This window comes from Octopus bimaculoides, chromosome 20 (assembly GCF_046866305.1).
Source record: "Octopus bimaculoides isolate indiv1 chromosome 20, ASM4686630v1, whole genome shotgun sequence".
Taxonomy (NCBI): Eukaryota; Metazoa; Mollusca; class Cephalopoda; order Octopoda; family Octopodidae; genus Octopus; species Octopus bimaculoides.
The window spans coordinates 48,558,152-48,575,683 of NC_142947.1; the positions used below are offsets into that span (position 1 = coordinate 48,558,152).

At 37.1% G+C, this 17,532-nt stretch overlaps 1 protein-coding gene across 1 annotated transcript in view; it reads right to left on the reverse strand.

The window, feature by feature from the left end:
* Positions 1-561: 561 nt before the first annotated feature.
* Positions 562-17,532, reverse strand: part of LOC128250364 (uncharacterized) — a 44,432-nt gene continuing 27,461 nt past the window's right edge. The window contains exons 2-4 of the mRNA XM_052975225.2: positions 6,109-6,602; positions 4,082-4,232; positions 562-2,891 (exon numbers count right to left, since the gene is read on the reverse strand). Of these exons, the coding sequence (XP_052831185.1) occupies positions 874-2,891; positions 4,082-4,232; positions 6,109-6,602 (2,663 nt within the window). The 3' untranslated portion in view covers positions 562-873. The remainder of the gene's footprint in view (positions 2,892-4,081; positions 4,233-6,108; positions 6,603-17,532) is intronic.

A 17,532-nucleotide genomic window follows, 5' to 3' on the forward strand; every position in this document is an offset into this window, starting at 1 on the left:
CATGTATATATCTGTGTATGTGTGTGTATGTGTGTGTGTGTGTGCGTGCATGCATGTGTGTGTGTATATATATATATATATATATATATATGTAAAGTCATCAACAATAAAAAGACAAGACAAGCAAGAAGAGAAAACAAAAAAAGTAATCCCCCCCCACACCTCTCCCTCCTTTCTCCATTATGGATTTACAGAATAAAATGTTTTTTTTTTTTTTGTTGTTTTCATTGTGTTTTCTTTCTTTGAATTTTCACAGTGAAATGTTCCTATGTGGGGAGGGGGTGATTTGGAAGGGAGCTGGGGAGCTAATAAAATGTTGTTCTTTCATAGGAAACCTGGATTTAGTCAAAACAAAACAAAAAAAAAAAAAGGTACCAGGCTTGTCTTGGTGGTGGTGGTCAGGCTTGAAAAGATGGATGGAAAAAAACCCCCCAGAAATTCTAATTAACTTTTTTTTCATTTCTTACAGGAACCAAATGGTTTGAAGATCTTTGAAGTAAGCTCCTCTCAAAAACCAGCTTCTTAAATTGCTCTTATAATTGTGTGTGTACATATCTTGTGTTTTTGTGTGTGCATGTGTGCATGTGTGTGTGTGTGTTTATATAGATATTTGTATATGAGTATGTGTTGTTGTAGTAAGCTGATTTGAAGATCAGATGAAAGCTGGATGTGAATCTCATTCCTGATGGCTGTCTTCAGAAATATTTCCTGCCAGTAACTGTGCCACTGACCACTGTTGCTAACCAAACCATAAAATGTAGAAGATGAAAAAGGGTCAACAATTTTCACATTAGAAACGACACAGATTTAGAAACAATAGCTTTCACCAAAATAAACAATTACTACATCAGATACACCAATTCCAAAATGGTGTTAATTAATTTCTGCCAAGTCTTGAAATTCTGAACTTGCAGGTGAGGGACACATAGGGAATTCTTCAGGGTCAAGGTAATTGCATTCATTTCCTTGTATAAGGACAGTTACACTGGTGCCACCCACATTGACACCATGGTGACGTAGATGGGCTTTTAAAGAGTTTGAATGACGGAAACGTTTGTCACAGTGAGTACATGGATATGGGAAGGAATTTTCATGGATTCGCTTGTGTCGTCGCAGATTTCGGTGGTCACTAAATCTTGCACCACAATCAGAACAAGCATGAGGTTTCTCACCGAGGTGTATACGTCTGTGGGATTTCATTGAACCCAAGTGGTTGAAAGTCTGACCACAAAGATCACACAAGTAACCTTGCATTTGATAACAGCTCTTTATGTGGCTGTGCAGTCCACCAGCCTGAGAAAAAGTACGGCCACATTTATTACAGATGAAACCTTTCACATCACTGTGAATGTGACGGTGGTCTGTGAGGTAGGCCAGTTTGGCTGCTTGGAAAGTACACCCTGAAGCATCGCATTTAAATGGACGATTGTCCTGGTGCTCACTCTTGTTATGTTCTATGAAATCACGTTGTGTCTGAGAGACTTTATTGCAGTAGCTGCAGGTGTACTGATTCTCTGCTGTATGTACCCGGATGTGGCGAGTGTAATCACATAAGCGGGCATAATTCATGCCACAAACATGACATTTATGAATTACACCTTGTTCATGCGAATTTAAGTGTTTTAAAAGAGCTTTTTCATCAGCAAAAGATCTTGGACATTTAGGACACTGTACAGCTCGTCGCTTGCGTCGATATCCTCCATCAAATGTGTCTGCTGAGACAATTCCTATTTCATCCAAATCGATCTCGACACTGTTTTTTGGGACTTTCTGTGGACGGGCAGCTTTGCGCTTTGGTAAAGGCAGTGAGTCTTCGTAACAAGCCACTTTCTTACCTTTAACCTGACTCCCATCTTTATTCACATAAATAACATCTCGGTAAATCTTTTTGCGATCCTGAAGACAAGCATCAGTTTTTGACGGCCTTAGTTTCACTTTCATCAGTGAATTTTTTTTCCCACTGTCTTTACTGCTGTTGCTGCTGCTGTTGGAATCATTACTGCTTGAAAGGTGTTGAAGGGACGGCAACGGATGCAGAACAGTCTCAGCTTGTTTCTTTGTTTTGGCAAGGATAGAAAAAACCTTGGAATTCTGGCCATATTCCACACTTGATTGCTGCAGGTAATTACTTAGGGTTGGGAATTTGTAATTTCTCGATTCGTTTGAAGAGCCAGACTCTGTTGCAAAGGATAGATTACTAACACTGGAAGCAGATCCAGAATTATTGGAGTCTGCAGAGAAAGCAGAGTTGCAATCTAGACTTGGTGACGATGAAGATGATACAACATTCTCCTGGTGCAGTCCCATGATTACCCAAAGATAGTTGTTGATATAATCGGAAAGAGAGAGAGACGAATTGTTGTTATAATTGGAGGAATTTTGTGTTGAAATCTTTGCAACTTTAGCCTTGCTTGGTGCTTCGGCTTCTGAGTTCTTTGAAGATGAATTTGGTAATGGAACTGAAGATGGGAAAGAAAATGAGTGTGATGATAATAATTCTGATGATTTTAGATAGTCTTCACAGACGATACTGATTTCTTTGACCCCCAGATGATGGGAAAGCTCTTGAAGTTCTGAAACCAGTTTGCGGGGACATTTCAGGATTCCTGTATAAAGGAATCCAACCAAGATTACTGTTGTGTCATAGGAATAGCCACAGAGATTAATATAATATTTCCCTGACACTTCTTCAAATTTGGCAAGATCAGCAAAATGAGAACAGAAAATGGAAAAGATTGTCGTATGAATATAGAGATTGGGATAACCAGCTTCAAACTGAAGAATTAGGTTACAGAATCGATTTTGCCTTTGTTGAAGACACAAGCCATCCCACAACCGCTTGATGTATCCTTCGTATTTGTGATAAACCTCTCCACCAAAAGAGGAATTTGCTGAAATAGAAGAAAAAAATTTATTTTAGAGTAACCAAGATGGCAGAATAAGAATGGTTCTGTAACAAATAGAAATGAGTCCTTATTCAAGGAGGAGGAATGGTATGTAGTGACATTCATGCCTTTCCTTCAGATATTTATGAATGTCTAAAGAACAATGGAATCTATTGAGATTTGAAACCAGATCCCAGTGTTTCATGGCATGCTGAGTGCCTGTCTACTTTCAGAGGTCAACAATGAAATAATATATAACTAGGTCAACACTAAACCCTGCATCTATAACTGGGTCAAGAATGAAGTTAACATTCTTAATTAGGTCAACAATGAAGGCTACATTAATGAATGGATAAATATTGAAATCTACATTAATAAGTTAGTTCAAGCCTGAATTAAGTATTCGGCCAACATTAAGTTTGATAGATGCAACTTTGTCAGCATCAAATTTTGAAGCAAATAAATAATAAACAATAAGTTTATATTAACATCCAAGTTAACACATTTTATACTAATAACTGGGCCAACAGTGTTTATATTAATAACAGAGTCAACTTTGGAATCTATTTTTATAACTTGATCAATAATGAAGTTAATATTAATAATTGGGTTTACAATGCAGTCTATTTCAATAACTAAGTTAACAGCCATATTTTCTTTCAGAGCAGTTGGGTCTATAGTGAAATATTAATAAACAGGTCAATGCTTGAGCCTATTTTGAAAACTGGGTCAACACCGAAGTATATATTTATAATTAGGTCAACATTGCAACCTATTTTAACAAGTAGGTTAACAGTCTAGTTAATATTAATTACTGGGTCAGTAATTGGGGACTGTTTTAATAACATTAACGTCCATTTTCAAAAACTAGACCAACAGTTAACACTGTACAATGAAGTAGGCCAACTTTTGTGCCCATTTTGATAACCAAGTCAATAATAAAGTTCATATTAATAACTAGATTCTGTCTTATTAAAGATAAAAAAAAGAAAAAACAAAACAAGTAGAGGCTGAAGTACTGTGCCCCAGTCTGGCCAGGGTCTAAAGACTGAAACATATTAACACAATAAAGGAATATGGGATCCTAGATATCATGCACACACACACACACGTATGTGTATGTGTGTGTGTGTGTGCATGAGAGTGTGATCATGTGTGTGTGTGTGTGTGTGTGTGTGTGTGATGGTCCTACTTACATTTATTGTTCCTTCCTGTCTCTTTAGTTTTCTTTGAAGTTGTGAGTGGAGAATCTTTATGAAGAAGCTCAGACTTGAGTGTGGAGAGATTTCTCAATGACTTGGAACTGAGGACGGCTTCAGGGGACACTTCTTGTATGTAGGGCTCTCTCTGAGGAAGGGAAGAGAAAAACACAAACATTGATAATAACATCATCATCATCATCACACCCACCACAAACATCACCATCATCACTACATTCAACACTAGTAGTACTGAATTCTAGACCTTGAGATTGGAAAGTGAACATTGGCCATACTGCAGCAACACACACACAGATGGTTAACTAGTTCACTTTCCAAAATGTGCTTCCAGTTTTGGTCCTACAGTTCTGTGCACACAGTGTTTTATTAAAGCCATGATGTGACCAATGCCATATGAAGGAATTGCAGACAGAAACTCTAGGAAGTACAACCCCACTGCTTCCTGTCACCCCTATTCCTCCTTGAACCACTCAGTTGACCCAAATATAGCCCTCCATGACACACACACACATGTCAGATAACTTCACAAACACACACTTTATCCAGCAGTCCCTTATGCATACACCAATGGATAACAGGGACACGCACACTCACCCACATGCATACACACAGATAAAAACATGCAATATTCAGGCATAAACACACATAATACACAACAGTGTCACACATACTTTATATGTATAAACATGCACTCACACACGCACGCATGCACACACATGCTACTTGCACAAAGCACACATTTGGCTGCTACACACGTTTGCACACACACACACACACACACACACACACATCTAATAATCTCACACACTTCCACACACATCACTTCCCTTATATGCATATACTTGTTTACTCACATACACACACACACTCCCAGGTCTACACACATGCTCATATAATCTTCATACTTACTATTTTTCTAGATGCATGAAAAAAACTTCCCAAAAAGTTACAAATTAAGAAATTGTGGTGGGGCCGGGGGAGGGGGGGATGATGAACATTTTGAAAATACAAACAATAACTTCCATTCTGCCAGTAACCCAGTTCCATATACATATCAGCTGTGCTGATTTTGCCCATAAGAAAGGAACAAATAATACAATGTGAACTGCTATAAGCTGATGACCTTGCTCTCTTATTGCAGAATCCTTAGCAGAATAGAAATTCCAGGTATGGAAACAAAAGCTGGAATCACAGGTAGATTAACAGATAAATTTGTCTTTGTATGTGGCAGATGTGTCCTAAGGGTGCACAGGACTTAGATTTTCTCAAATGTCCAGGAGGCTCCCTTGAGGTTGTAGATGATTTCTGTTATCTAGGTGACCAACTTAGCAATGATGGAGGATGTTCTGGAAGTATCATTTCTAGAATAAGAATTGGATGGAGGAAGTTCAGAGAGCTTTTATCTCTGTTGGCAACAAAAGAACTCTCTCAAATTGAAAGGTAGACTATATGATACTTGTGTCCGATTGGCTATACTCCATGGTAGTGAGACATAGGCTCTGAATGAAGAAGACATGTGCAGACTGGAGAGAAATGAAGGTAGCATGCTCTGTTGGATGTGCAACATCAGTGTGCATGTACGACAAAGTGCAAATGTGTTAAGAGAGACAAGTTGGGCAAAAGAGGAATCAAATGCAGCATGCAAGAGAGAAGACTACGTTGGTTTGCACATGTGATGCGTATGAACGAGGCCAACAGCATAAAGAAGTGCTGATCACTGAAAGTAGATGGTACCCACAGAGGAGGGAGACCCTCACATAAATAACTTTACCCCCATCACATAAAGAACTTCTCCAAACTTTTCCAGCATTTCTTTATAATGTTTATTGATGTAACCAGCAGCAATTTCCATAGACTCTTTCCTATTACTTGCAATAAACTCTCTCTGAAAAGGGAGGGTGTCCATGGCTAGAATGTCTTTAATTATATCCAGACTTCAAGATGTAAAAGTGATCTTTAAACAACAACAACGACAACAACAATAACAAAACAGGAATACTTACATCACAATCAATTTTTGGTTTCTCCTTGTCAGTGATAAAAGCCTTCTGTTCCCGAATCAATTTATTACAGATACTGATCACTTCCTCGAGACCGAGATAACGAGCTAAGCGCTTGAGGTCAAGAAGCAGCTTGCTGGAGCATTTCACAACTCCTGTATAGAGGAATGTTAGGGCAATGAGGACAGTTTCTTCATCAAAGTCTTTCACATCTAAAACATATTTTGCTGCCTTCTCATCAAAGCTGACAATATCAAAAAATTTGAAGCAGAAATTGTCAAAGATGCAAGCATGTGCAACAAGTTGTACCTGCTTCTTCTTTGTGTGTTGCACATTGGCATTAGTTCCTGTGTGGCACTGCACCAGTAAGAAACAGTGAGTGCCTTCCTCCTGTTGCTCTTGAATATTGCGTTGTACATGGCGGATGTAGTTGTCATAGATGTGGAATAAGTCTTCAGAGGAGGAGAGCGGACGTGACACACACAATTCAGCTTCCTCTGAAAAATAAAAACAAACATAATTTAAAAAATGATGATGATGATAATAACAATAATAATAATAATAATAAATAATAATAATAATAATAATAATAATAATAATAATAATAATAATAAAGGCACACAGAGCTGTGCTCGGTAGGGAAGTGAAAGCATGCTATAAAAATAAAACTACATCTCCTTTGTAAGGCTCAGCGTCTTGAAACTGGTCTTCAGTACTTCATCCTATGCATTCCAAATGCTCTGATTCTATCAGGACACCTGAATTTATTCAGGAAGTTAAGCAAAACACTGAAGACAATCCAGGAAAATCAATGAGGTCAATTGCAAAAAGATTTCATGTGTCAGAAAAAGCAATCAGAAATGTTGTGCATGAAGACATCAGATACGAATCTGATGAGGAGAGGTGAATTCATGTCAGAAAAAACAAAAGAAAACCGTTTCATCAGATACAAAAGACTTTGGAACAAACTTAAAAATCCATCAGAAGATGGTGTGATTTGGTTTTTCTCAGATGAGAAAAACTTTGACCAGGACCAGAATAGAATTAATAGAAGAAATGACAGATGGCTACGTGCAGACCCTTCTGAGGTTCCAGGAGTTAGGCTTCCTCACTTTTTTTCACAAAGCTTTAGGGTGAATTCTGCTGCATATATTGAGGTTCTGGATAAATTTAAGTCTTGGATCAAAAGACTATGCAATGGAAGGCCTTAAGTCTTTCAACAAGATTCTGCACCATCACGCAAGAATGGATGGCCGACAATTTGCATGATCACATCACCCCCCCCCAACATTTGGCCTCCTAATTCTCCAGATCTCAGTCCACTGGACTACTATGTATGGAGCATCATTGAGAAAAATGTCAATGAACACCACCATAGCACCAAAGATTCTTTGAAAGCTGCCATAGTTCAAGTCATGGCCAAAATGGACAAGGACCACTTAATCCGAGATTGTAAACGATTTCAACCCCCTGTAGAGGTAGTTATTGATGCTTATGGTGGCTTTATTGAATGAAATTATTAATTTGATAATTTAGCTTTATGTTTATGCTATTTTTTATAAAGATACATTTTTTTTTCTGTTATTAAATAAGAATTTTTTAAAAACCATAAATCTCTCCTCAGATATCATCCGGACCCTGTATACACACACACACACATTCTAGGATGTAGTTTTAATGCAGTTAGTATCCATTACTAAACACCATGTCATTGCATATACAGTTATCCTATTTATGTCTACATGTCATCAAAAATGGGGCTCATCTCATTCACATTATAGTCACCCTTTTGATACAAACCAAATGAAATTAGGATATTCTTGGTACATATAACATGCAGTGTATATAACAACCAGTGGATTTACCATATCTACTATATGCTGGGCCCTAGCACCTGCAAAAAGAAGAGCCATCAGAAGGTTGGTTTGGTTTGCCCAACCCTTGTCTCTCTGGTGTGCCAGAAGACTGTAAGGGATTTGTTGGGTATGAGTTAAAGCTATTTATAACAAACTATAGGCTCCCGATGGCTTCAGAATTTTACTCTATCACGTGACCTTATTAGGGGCCGTGATTGGTCAGTTTGCGTTCTGGCGGGAACGGTTCGAAGAAGTTGCCGATTCGAATAATGATCAGTCACGTGATGACAAGGTTAATGTTTTCCGCTACGTTCGCGTTTGTTTATATTTATATGAGAAGAATGGCGATAGCAGTTTTGTATCTAATGGCGATAGGTAGTTTTGTATGTAATGGCGATCGAGGTGTTAGTTTCACTACAAGACCACCAGGAGTGCTGCATCACTTAGGTTTTACTAAGGAGAAGTCTGTTCTGATATAAAACCGGATATGCAGCGGGGAGACACTAAACATTTAAGAGATCTTTTGTTTGCATTTGAAATCACGATGCTCGCACACTCCTGAGCCTGTGACCCATATTACCTTGCCCTGGCTTGTTTCTGCATCATGTCAGGAGGGTGAAGAGGGTCTTTGACGTGTGATGCAAGCCTTATTGAGATTAAAAACTTTAGGTTATGCAATCGCCGGTGAAGTAACTATCCAATGCGCAGCCAAGTCGGTTGCCAGCATGGAATCGGTGGACGCAAACCTGGGTTAAGCTTACTGCTGGTGTAGTAGCCTCTTGCGCAGACATTGATGGCGTTTTGCACGGGCAATGGTCAGTAATGGTCTTCCTTGGTCACTATATTACGAGCGCACACATGCAAACATACATAATTGCTTGGCTTGCTAGGGTTAACAGCCAAATCTCCCTCACCCTGCTGCTTTACAATAAAAGCACGGACACATTGGATAATGTAGTTCTAGAATATATTATATTAAAAAAACAAAAGAAAAGAAACAATCGTGTTGGTAACATCTGTAATGTCTTCTTTCATCAAAAGCGTGCTATTTGATATCTGGTTCTTTATAATACGAGAGAGAGAGAAAAAAAGAGAGCGTGGAAGAGAAGGTAGTTTAGATACAGGGGAGATAATCGACGATTAAGTGAGTTGTTTCCCTTACCCCATTGATAACTAGACTGTTTTGAATCTGTCCATTTATTTTGGCAAATTAGTTTTATAAACACCAAAAGTAGAGAATAAAACATTTGTGAAGTAAAGTCTCTGACAAAACCAAAAATAATGGCAAAGAAAAATACAAGTTTTCAATAAACAGAATATAATTTAAATACAACTGCTTTGCAAAACACACACACACACACAAATCTGGTACTTATTCTGGGCGTTAACATGCTAGCACTGGTTGTTACAGACACAAAAGACATACACACGAATTACATACAACAGGCTTCTTTCAGTTTCCATCCATCAAATCCATTTACAAGTCATTGGTCAACTTAGGTTATAACAGAAGACATTTGCCCAAAGTACCACATAGTGGGACTGAACCCAGGACCACATGGTCATTCCTAATCATAAATAAATATTTATGTTTATGTATTTACAAGATTCTATTCATAATTTGTCTTAAAGTATAATATTAAATCATGATCATCATCATCATCATCATCATTTAAGATCCGTTTTCCATGCTGGCAAGGGTTGAATGGTTTGACCAGCTGAAGGGCTCTTCAGGCGCCATGTCTCTGTTTTGGCACGGTTTCTATGGGTGGATGCCCTTCCTAACACCAACCGCTTTACAGAGTGTACTGGGTGCTTTTAGGGCAGCCATGCTTGACAAACCACCAGGAGTCTCAGTCCCCTGTCATGCCCTCTGTGTGTCTCAATGTCTGTAGATCCTTTCTCTATTAAGATAAAAACACTTTTTTGCAAAAAAAGGTTTCTATATGAAGGGAAACCATGTTAAAACTGGGGCTGCATTGATACTAATGGTAATGGCAATATGCAAATTAAGCATTTTCTGTTGAAACTTACATCATTTAAAAGAGTAAAAGGATTCTCTTTCTCTCTATGTAAAATTTGAATTGTAATTGATTAAATCTATAGAATTAATTAAAATTTAGCCATCACTATAATTTTGTCTTTTACTCTTTTGGTACCAGCCAAATCGACTTGTCTATCCAAAGTCCTTTTTTTTTTTGAAATGATCGAAATAAATATCTTCCACCAAAATTTCATGTTAATTTATGTTCCAAACACCAGATTAATTAATTAACGACAAATGATTAAAATTAAGGCAGTGTATTTCAGCAGAAATACGATATGAAAAGTGTCAAAGTAAATGGTGCTACTACTACTACTACTACTACACACACACACACACACACACACACACATATATATATATATATATATATATATATATATATATATATATATACATACACACACTTACATACACACATACATACATAAACATGCACATGTATATTTATTTATACACACACATGCACTCCCCACGCACATATAAAAAATAGATGCAAGCATGGTAAGTTTGTTTGCACATAAATGGTCTGGGTTCAGTGCCACTGCATGGCACCTTGGTGTGCAATGGCTCCCCCCTCCCTCCCTGTTACAAGTGCAGGGCGAGGATACATGAAAGTGTTGTAAGATTTTTGTGTCCTGAAATGATCAAAAATGCTTAGAATGAATGGATCGATTCTAAGCATTGATTATAGATTGAAGAATAACTTGTGGGGGTGATCTTAGATGGATGAGGTTCCTTCATTGGCCCTTATTGGAGGCTCCCCCTCTATATTTGGTAGAAGAGGAGGGAGAGAGAGAGAGGAGAGGTATGTTGGGGATATAGAGAGGAAAGGCTGTCTCATTTCTTCTCCCCTCCATCAATTTTTGCCTTTTTTATTCAAGTTTATTTAAGCCTCCCCCCCCCCCTCACCAACCACTACATCATAACCTTTTCTTATGTCTTATCTCACACCTCTATGGCAAGTCAAAACAATTATTATCATCATCATCATCAGCTACAAACCTATAAATATTGTATAAAGTGTGAGATGCACAATTTTTATTTATTTTTGTATTGTTTGTTGAATAATTATTGAAATGTTCACATCCTCCTGTTTCATTTAAACATAGAGACATGCCGTCTTCCTTTTATGCTGGATTAATCTTCCAACAAATAAATTCAACACACAAAACACACACACACACACACAATACCATTAACATATTCCACATATACATTATGTTTCAATGTCTAATCTGGAATGAAACAATAAAGAGATGTTTTATGACTTTTTATTAAATTGTGTAATTAGCAACTGCAAATAATTAATGAAATGTTAACCTATTTATTTCTGATGAATGTTTGATGTGGTGTCCAGTCATATATCAAGAGGATGACTACTTAAAAAAAAAATTAATGAAGGAAGGGACAAATTAACTGGCACCTGTGCCATTGACATGTAAATAGCACCGTTTGAGCATTGGGCCTCACGGAGGCACGGTGGTCAATGCCGGTGGCATGTGAAAAGCACCTTTTGAGTGTTGGGCCTCACAGAGGCAATGACAAATGACAAAGACCTTTGGCATTATGTTACGTTTGAGAAGAAAACCCACCAAGTCAAGTGAAATTGCTGTTGTGGCAGATATTGGTGTCATGCAAGTGGCACCTGTGCCAGTGGCACATAAAAGCACCCATTACAGTCTCAGAGTGGTTGGCATTAGGAAGGGCATCCAGCTATAGTAACCATGCCAAATCACACTGGAGTCTGGTGCAGCCTTCCAGCCTTGCCAGCCCTGGTCAAACCGTCCAACCCATACCAGCATGGACAACGGACGTTAAATGATGATGATAGTGATAATGATGTATATGTATATATGTATGGATGTTTATGTATTTATGTATATGTATGTATATCGTCATCATCATTGTTTAATGTCTATCTTCCATGCACTCATGGGTAGAATGGCTGACAGGCGCTGGCAAGGTAGAAAAACTACCCTAGCCTACTGAGTAAATATGGTGAATATCAGGAGACGATTGGAACTAGTCCCAATGCCCTCACAAGATATAGGAAAGGAGTTTGGGCAAGATAAATGCTCATACATGACAGTGAAGTGAGGAAAGATTGTCGACCAGTCATCAGAAAACATGAATATCAAGGGCTTGTGTATCTCCCTGATTTCTAATGATGAAAGCTACAAATAACTCAGAATCGATGAGGATGCTGCATATATTGGTGCTATGACTAAAGCCAGAAATAACAAAGTGCTTTTGTAGACTCTGGAAAATATCAGAGCTGGCTGCATTTAACAAAACCATATCTCAAAAATTGCTTTTGCAGTGCCAATGCTTGTAACAAGATTTGGGATATTGGACTGGACACTTGTTGAGAACAGCAGCCTGCACATCAAAGCTAGAAAGGTACTGACTACCACTGGCGACTTCCACAGCAACAGTGACACCGATAGTATTTATGTGAGACAAAGTGATAGCAGTAGAGGCATAAGAGCAGTCTGAAAGGCCTTTGAATGTTGCATTGTATCCCTCAGACAACGCCTGTTGAACAAGGAAGAAGAAGCAAGTGAGTATATTCCATGCATACTCAAAAGTGAGATTAACAACAGGTTTGGAGGAGAACTCCTGAGCAGGTACTCTGAGAATACAACTGTCTCGTGTGACCCAAAGGAGGCTGGACTGGCCTACTTAAACAGAAGCTTGGGGGAGAAGCATGCATCATAACAGCAAAAAGCAATGCATGGGTACATGTTCTGTGAGAGGGCAACAGCAGCATTGACAGGAAGAGTAGCCGCTCCTGGACCTGTGATAGAGACATTACATACCACTTAGAAGGATATGCCTTCACTATACAGGAACAGGAAATAACTACTAAATACCTGATAAATAAGAGGGACAGGGATACCACCACGCCTCCATGTTGTGATGAAAAATGTTGGCCCTGTTATACTAATATGGAAGATATCCCTCACATTATCAGCAGCTGCCCTGAAATGTCTACAAGATACTACCTGTCCCTGACACTATCTGCCGGAAGGGCTGTTCAGAGGTATAACATCAAAGGCATGTTAGAACCAACAGCTATTCCACACCTTTAAAAACAAGGAATACTGGTGGAACACCCTGATAAAAACATTAATTCGGTGCAAACATAACAGACCTGATATTGTTTTGTGGGAACAAAAGTTCTGCAAGTGTTGTAGAGGTCAGCAGGTGTGAATGTAGAATCCAAAGTCCAGGGAAAAAAAGAGAACGTTTATGGCAAATGAATGCAGAACTTACAGCTCTTCTAGCCTGACTATCAATTCTTATGTGTACTGATCATCATAGGTGCCCTGCATTATGTAGTAAGAAATTTGCATGAAAACCTAGAGATACTCATTTCTATGGAGATCAAAAGAAACTGACGTGGATTCTCCAAATCCAATCTCTGAGTGGCACAATGAAGGTTTGTAGGACATTCCCCAAATTCTCCATCTGAGATTGTCATGCATTAACAGTTCAACCAACACACCAACTCAACCCTATATTTAAAAACACTGGGAACTCTTTTGATTTAAAAAGTTTTGTTGCTTTGTTTAGTGGCTGGTTTGAACTCTCTCAAGAACTTAAAACTCAAAGAAAAATGACACACACACACACACTGAGAAGTCAACAAAAGATAAGATAAATGTGTGTGTGTTGGGGGCAGGGATTACAAATGAAAGCAAAATGTGGGGTTACTCAGTACATTTAGTTGAGTTAATTTATTTGAAAATGGTCAATGCTGGTACTCAGAGTTTGTGGTATGTAAAATAATTCAGGAGACAGAAACTTGGACTGTAGGTATGTACTTATTCTATTGGTGTCGTTTGCTGAACCTCTAAGTTACAGGGATGTAGACACACCAACATCGATTGTCAAGCGATGGTGGGGGGACAAACACAGACACACAAACACCCACACACACATATATATGATGGGCTTCTTTCAGTTTCTGTCTACCAAATTCACTCACAAGGCCATAGTAGAAGATACTTGCCCAAGGTGCCACGCAGTAGGGCTGAACCCAGAACCATGTGGTTGGAAGCACGCTTCTTACCACACACCCACTCCTGCGCCTGTATGTATATATATATATATATATATATATATATATATATATATATATATATATATATATATATATATATATATATATATATATATATATATATATATATATATATATATATATATATATATATATATATATATATATATATATATATATATATATATATATATATATATATATATATATATATATATATATATATATATATATATATATATATAAAGAATGGAGTAAACGCATGTTATAACTGCATACTTTTATTCCGACATATGTTTTGAAGAATTACAATTTATGCGATCCATAGGAATCGGCGATGTTAAAAATGTAATTCTTTGAAACATATGTCGGAATAAAAGTATGCAGTTATAACATACGTTTACTCCATTCTTTAAATTTATATATACTCAAATACCCAAAATATCAAGGAGTTTCTGCCTCACAAACAGGAGCTACACCACAGTTATTTTGTGATCTTTGCTACCCTGGTATCTATTAACCTATTTATTTTATCCGAATTATTTTTAATAGGAGAAAATAAATACATATAATTAATATATATATATATATATATATATATATATATATATATATTAATGTGTAGTCAAGTGTAAGTGAGAGAATTCACCTCATAATATTCTTTTACTTATTTCACTCATTTGACTGCAGTCATGCTGGAGCACTACCTTGAATCGACCCCAGTATTTATTTTAAAATGAATTGGCCCCATTTTTTACGTAATCACATCAACACTGGTTGTCAAGTGGTGGTGGAGGAGACAAGCACACACAAACGGACGGACACACACACACACACATATATAAGGCTTTGGTCGGCCCGAGGCTACAGTAGAAGACACTTGCCCTGCCAAAAGTGCCACGCAGTGGGACTGAACCCATGTGATTGGGAAGTAAGTTTCTTACCACATAGCCACGCCCGAACTCCCCCATCTCTCTCTCTCTCTATATATATATACTTCAGTTATGGTTCTCCCAGTTATTTTTGAACAAATATATATATATATATATATATATATATACAACATGTGTTTAGAGATAGATACACTGGAATATTTTCCGTGTGTGTGTGTGGAGGAGGGTGAATGTGTGTATATATGTTGAAAGCTGAGAGGATGGGTGTTAAAAGTTACGAATGTGTTATGTGTAACACGCATGAAATTTAAAGAGGGAGAGAGAGAGAGTATATTACGCATGTGAGTGTGTTAGTGTGACAGTGTGTGTGTGCGTGACAACCTGAGAAGCTAGCAGTGAACTAATTCTTTTCAGCAAAGCGTTGTCCAACACACAGCAGCCTCTGCTATAAGTACACACAAACTAGTCCACAATAAAAGTACAAAGTCAGAGTGAGGGAGCGGCGGCGTGGAGGTTAGGTGTGCAGTAGTAGTAGTAGTATTTGTAATAGTAGTAGTGAGAGGACACGCGCCATAGAAGAAAACGACTGGCTTCTCCTCTATCCACACCCTCCTCCCACTCTCTCATATCTTATACACTTTACCGTTAATCCTCCTCTTCCTCTCTTAATTTCTCACCTCCTCCCTAAGTCTTCTTTTACTTTCTTCCTCATATCATCTCCGCCCCCTTCCTTACTTTTTGTCTCTCTCTCATTTCCTTCCTTCCCACCTCTCTCACCCTGCTACTCATCTTCCCCCTCCCCATCTCATAATTAACATTACACAGCTAATGTATTTATATTACACATAAAAGTACACGAAGCCCCTTTGTCAGTGGAGAAGGAAACAAACTCCTCAAGTCTTACTTGAAAAGCAGCTTTTTTTTATTTTTTTATCAAAGTCATCCGTTCAAGGACGCCGCGCACAGACGAAACAAGACTTTTTTTAATACATGTTAACAGGGTCTATCGTATATATATATGTGACACACACGATTGCTCCATCTTCGCAGATGATTGCCCTCTCCTTGTGCTTCCTCGTTGTCAATGGTATTTCCGACTTTCCGTCCATGACTTCTCAGCTGACAGTTCAGTCCCGCCGCAAAGCTACATGCTTTGAAGCATAGGTGACTAATTCGTAATCGTCACTCATGCAACGCCATAGGACTGTTCAGTAAAGGGAATGACACACGATCAGCTTACGTCACTGGATTAAGAGGGATAAACATTTGTACAAGACTCTCCGACTCTCTGTGTTTAGTCCCTAATGATCGACCAAAACGAGATGACCGGTGATCGCATGAAACAGCAGTTTTTACATCAGTGTCCCCCTCCTAGAAGGATGCTGTGACAATTGCTAGGGTCCCTCACTTACTGAATGCCCTGACACCAAGGGTATTTCTGCATCTCTGCGCTCAGATGGATTGTCATCACAGATGCCAGTTAACCCATGACTGGGGCCCCAGATAGGTGTTGCTATTCCAGGTCAGAGTAGACCTGAGAACATTGGTGGGAAAGAGGTGACTCTATACTCTTCAAACCCTAGAAATCTTGAACCAAGAAATCTTGAGTGTTCAATATAAAGGATTAAATATATAAAGGCGAATACGTATTTTCTATACCTTGTGGTATTTCATCATGGCCGGTATGACAGACTGTAACAGACTGTAATATTCGCCTTTATATATTTAATCCTTTATATTGAACACTCAATATTTCATATATTCAATAAGACATATTCCATATATTCAATAAGACATTCAATACTTCATTTCATTGTACCATCCATTTTTATATTATATATTATATATTCCATATCCCACATTAATTTTACACGAATATAAATAAAACATAAAAAACAGACAGAGTTGGAACTCTTTTAAATAAAATAATATATATATATATATATATATATATATATATATATATATAACAGTAAAGATGAACTGAAGGCAAGGATTATGGCAGCATTCACCAACTTAAACAAGGAGACCGTCCAGAAGAGTTGCAGGAGATTCCAAAACCGTCTAGAGGTTGAAGCCAATGGCCATTTTATTGAATTTTATTTCAAGATATTTTTATGTAATTTTGGTAAACATACTTGTTAAAATGAGATGCATATATATATATATATATATATATATATATATATATATATATATATATATATATATATGCATATATATATATATATATATATATATATATATATATATATATATATATGCATATATATATATATATATATATATATATATATATATATATATATATATATGCATATATATATATGCATATATATATATATATATATATATATATATATATATATATATATATATATATATATGCATATATATATATATATATATATATATATATATATATATATGCATATATATATATATATATATATATATATATATATATGCATATATATATATATATATATATATGCATATATATATATATATATATATGCATATAGATTTATATATATATATATGCATATATATATATATATATAT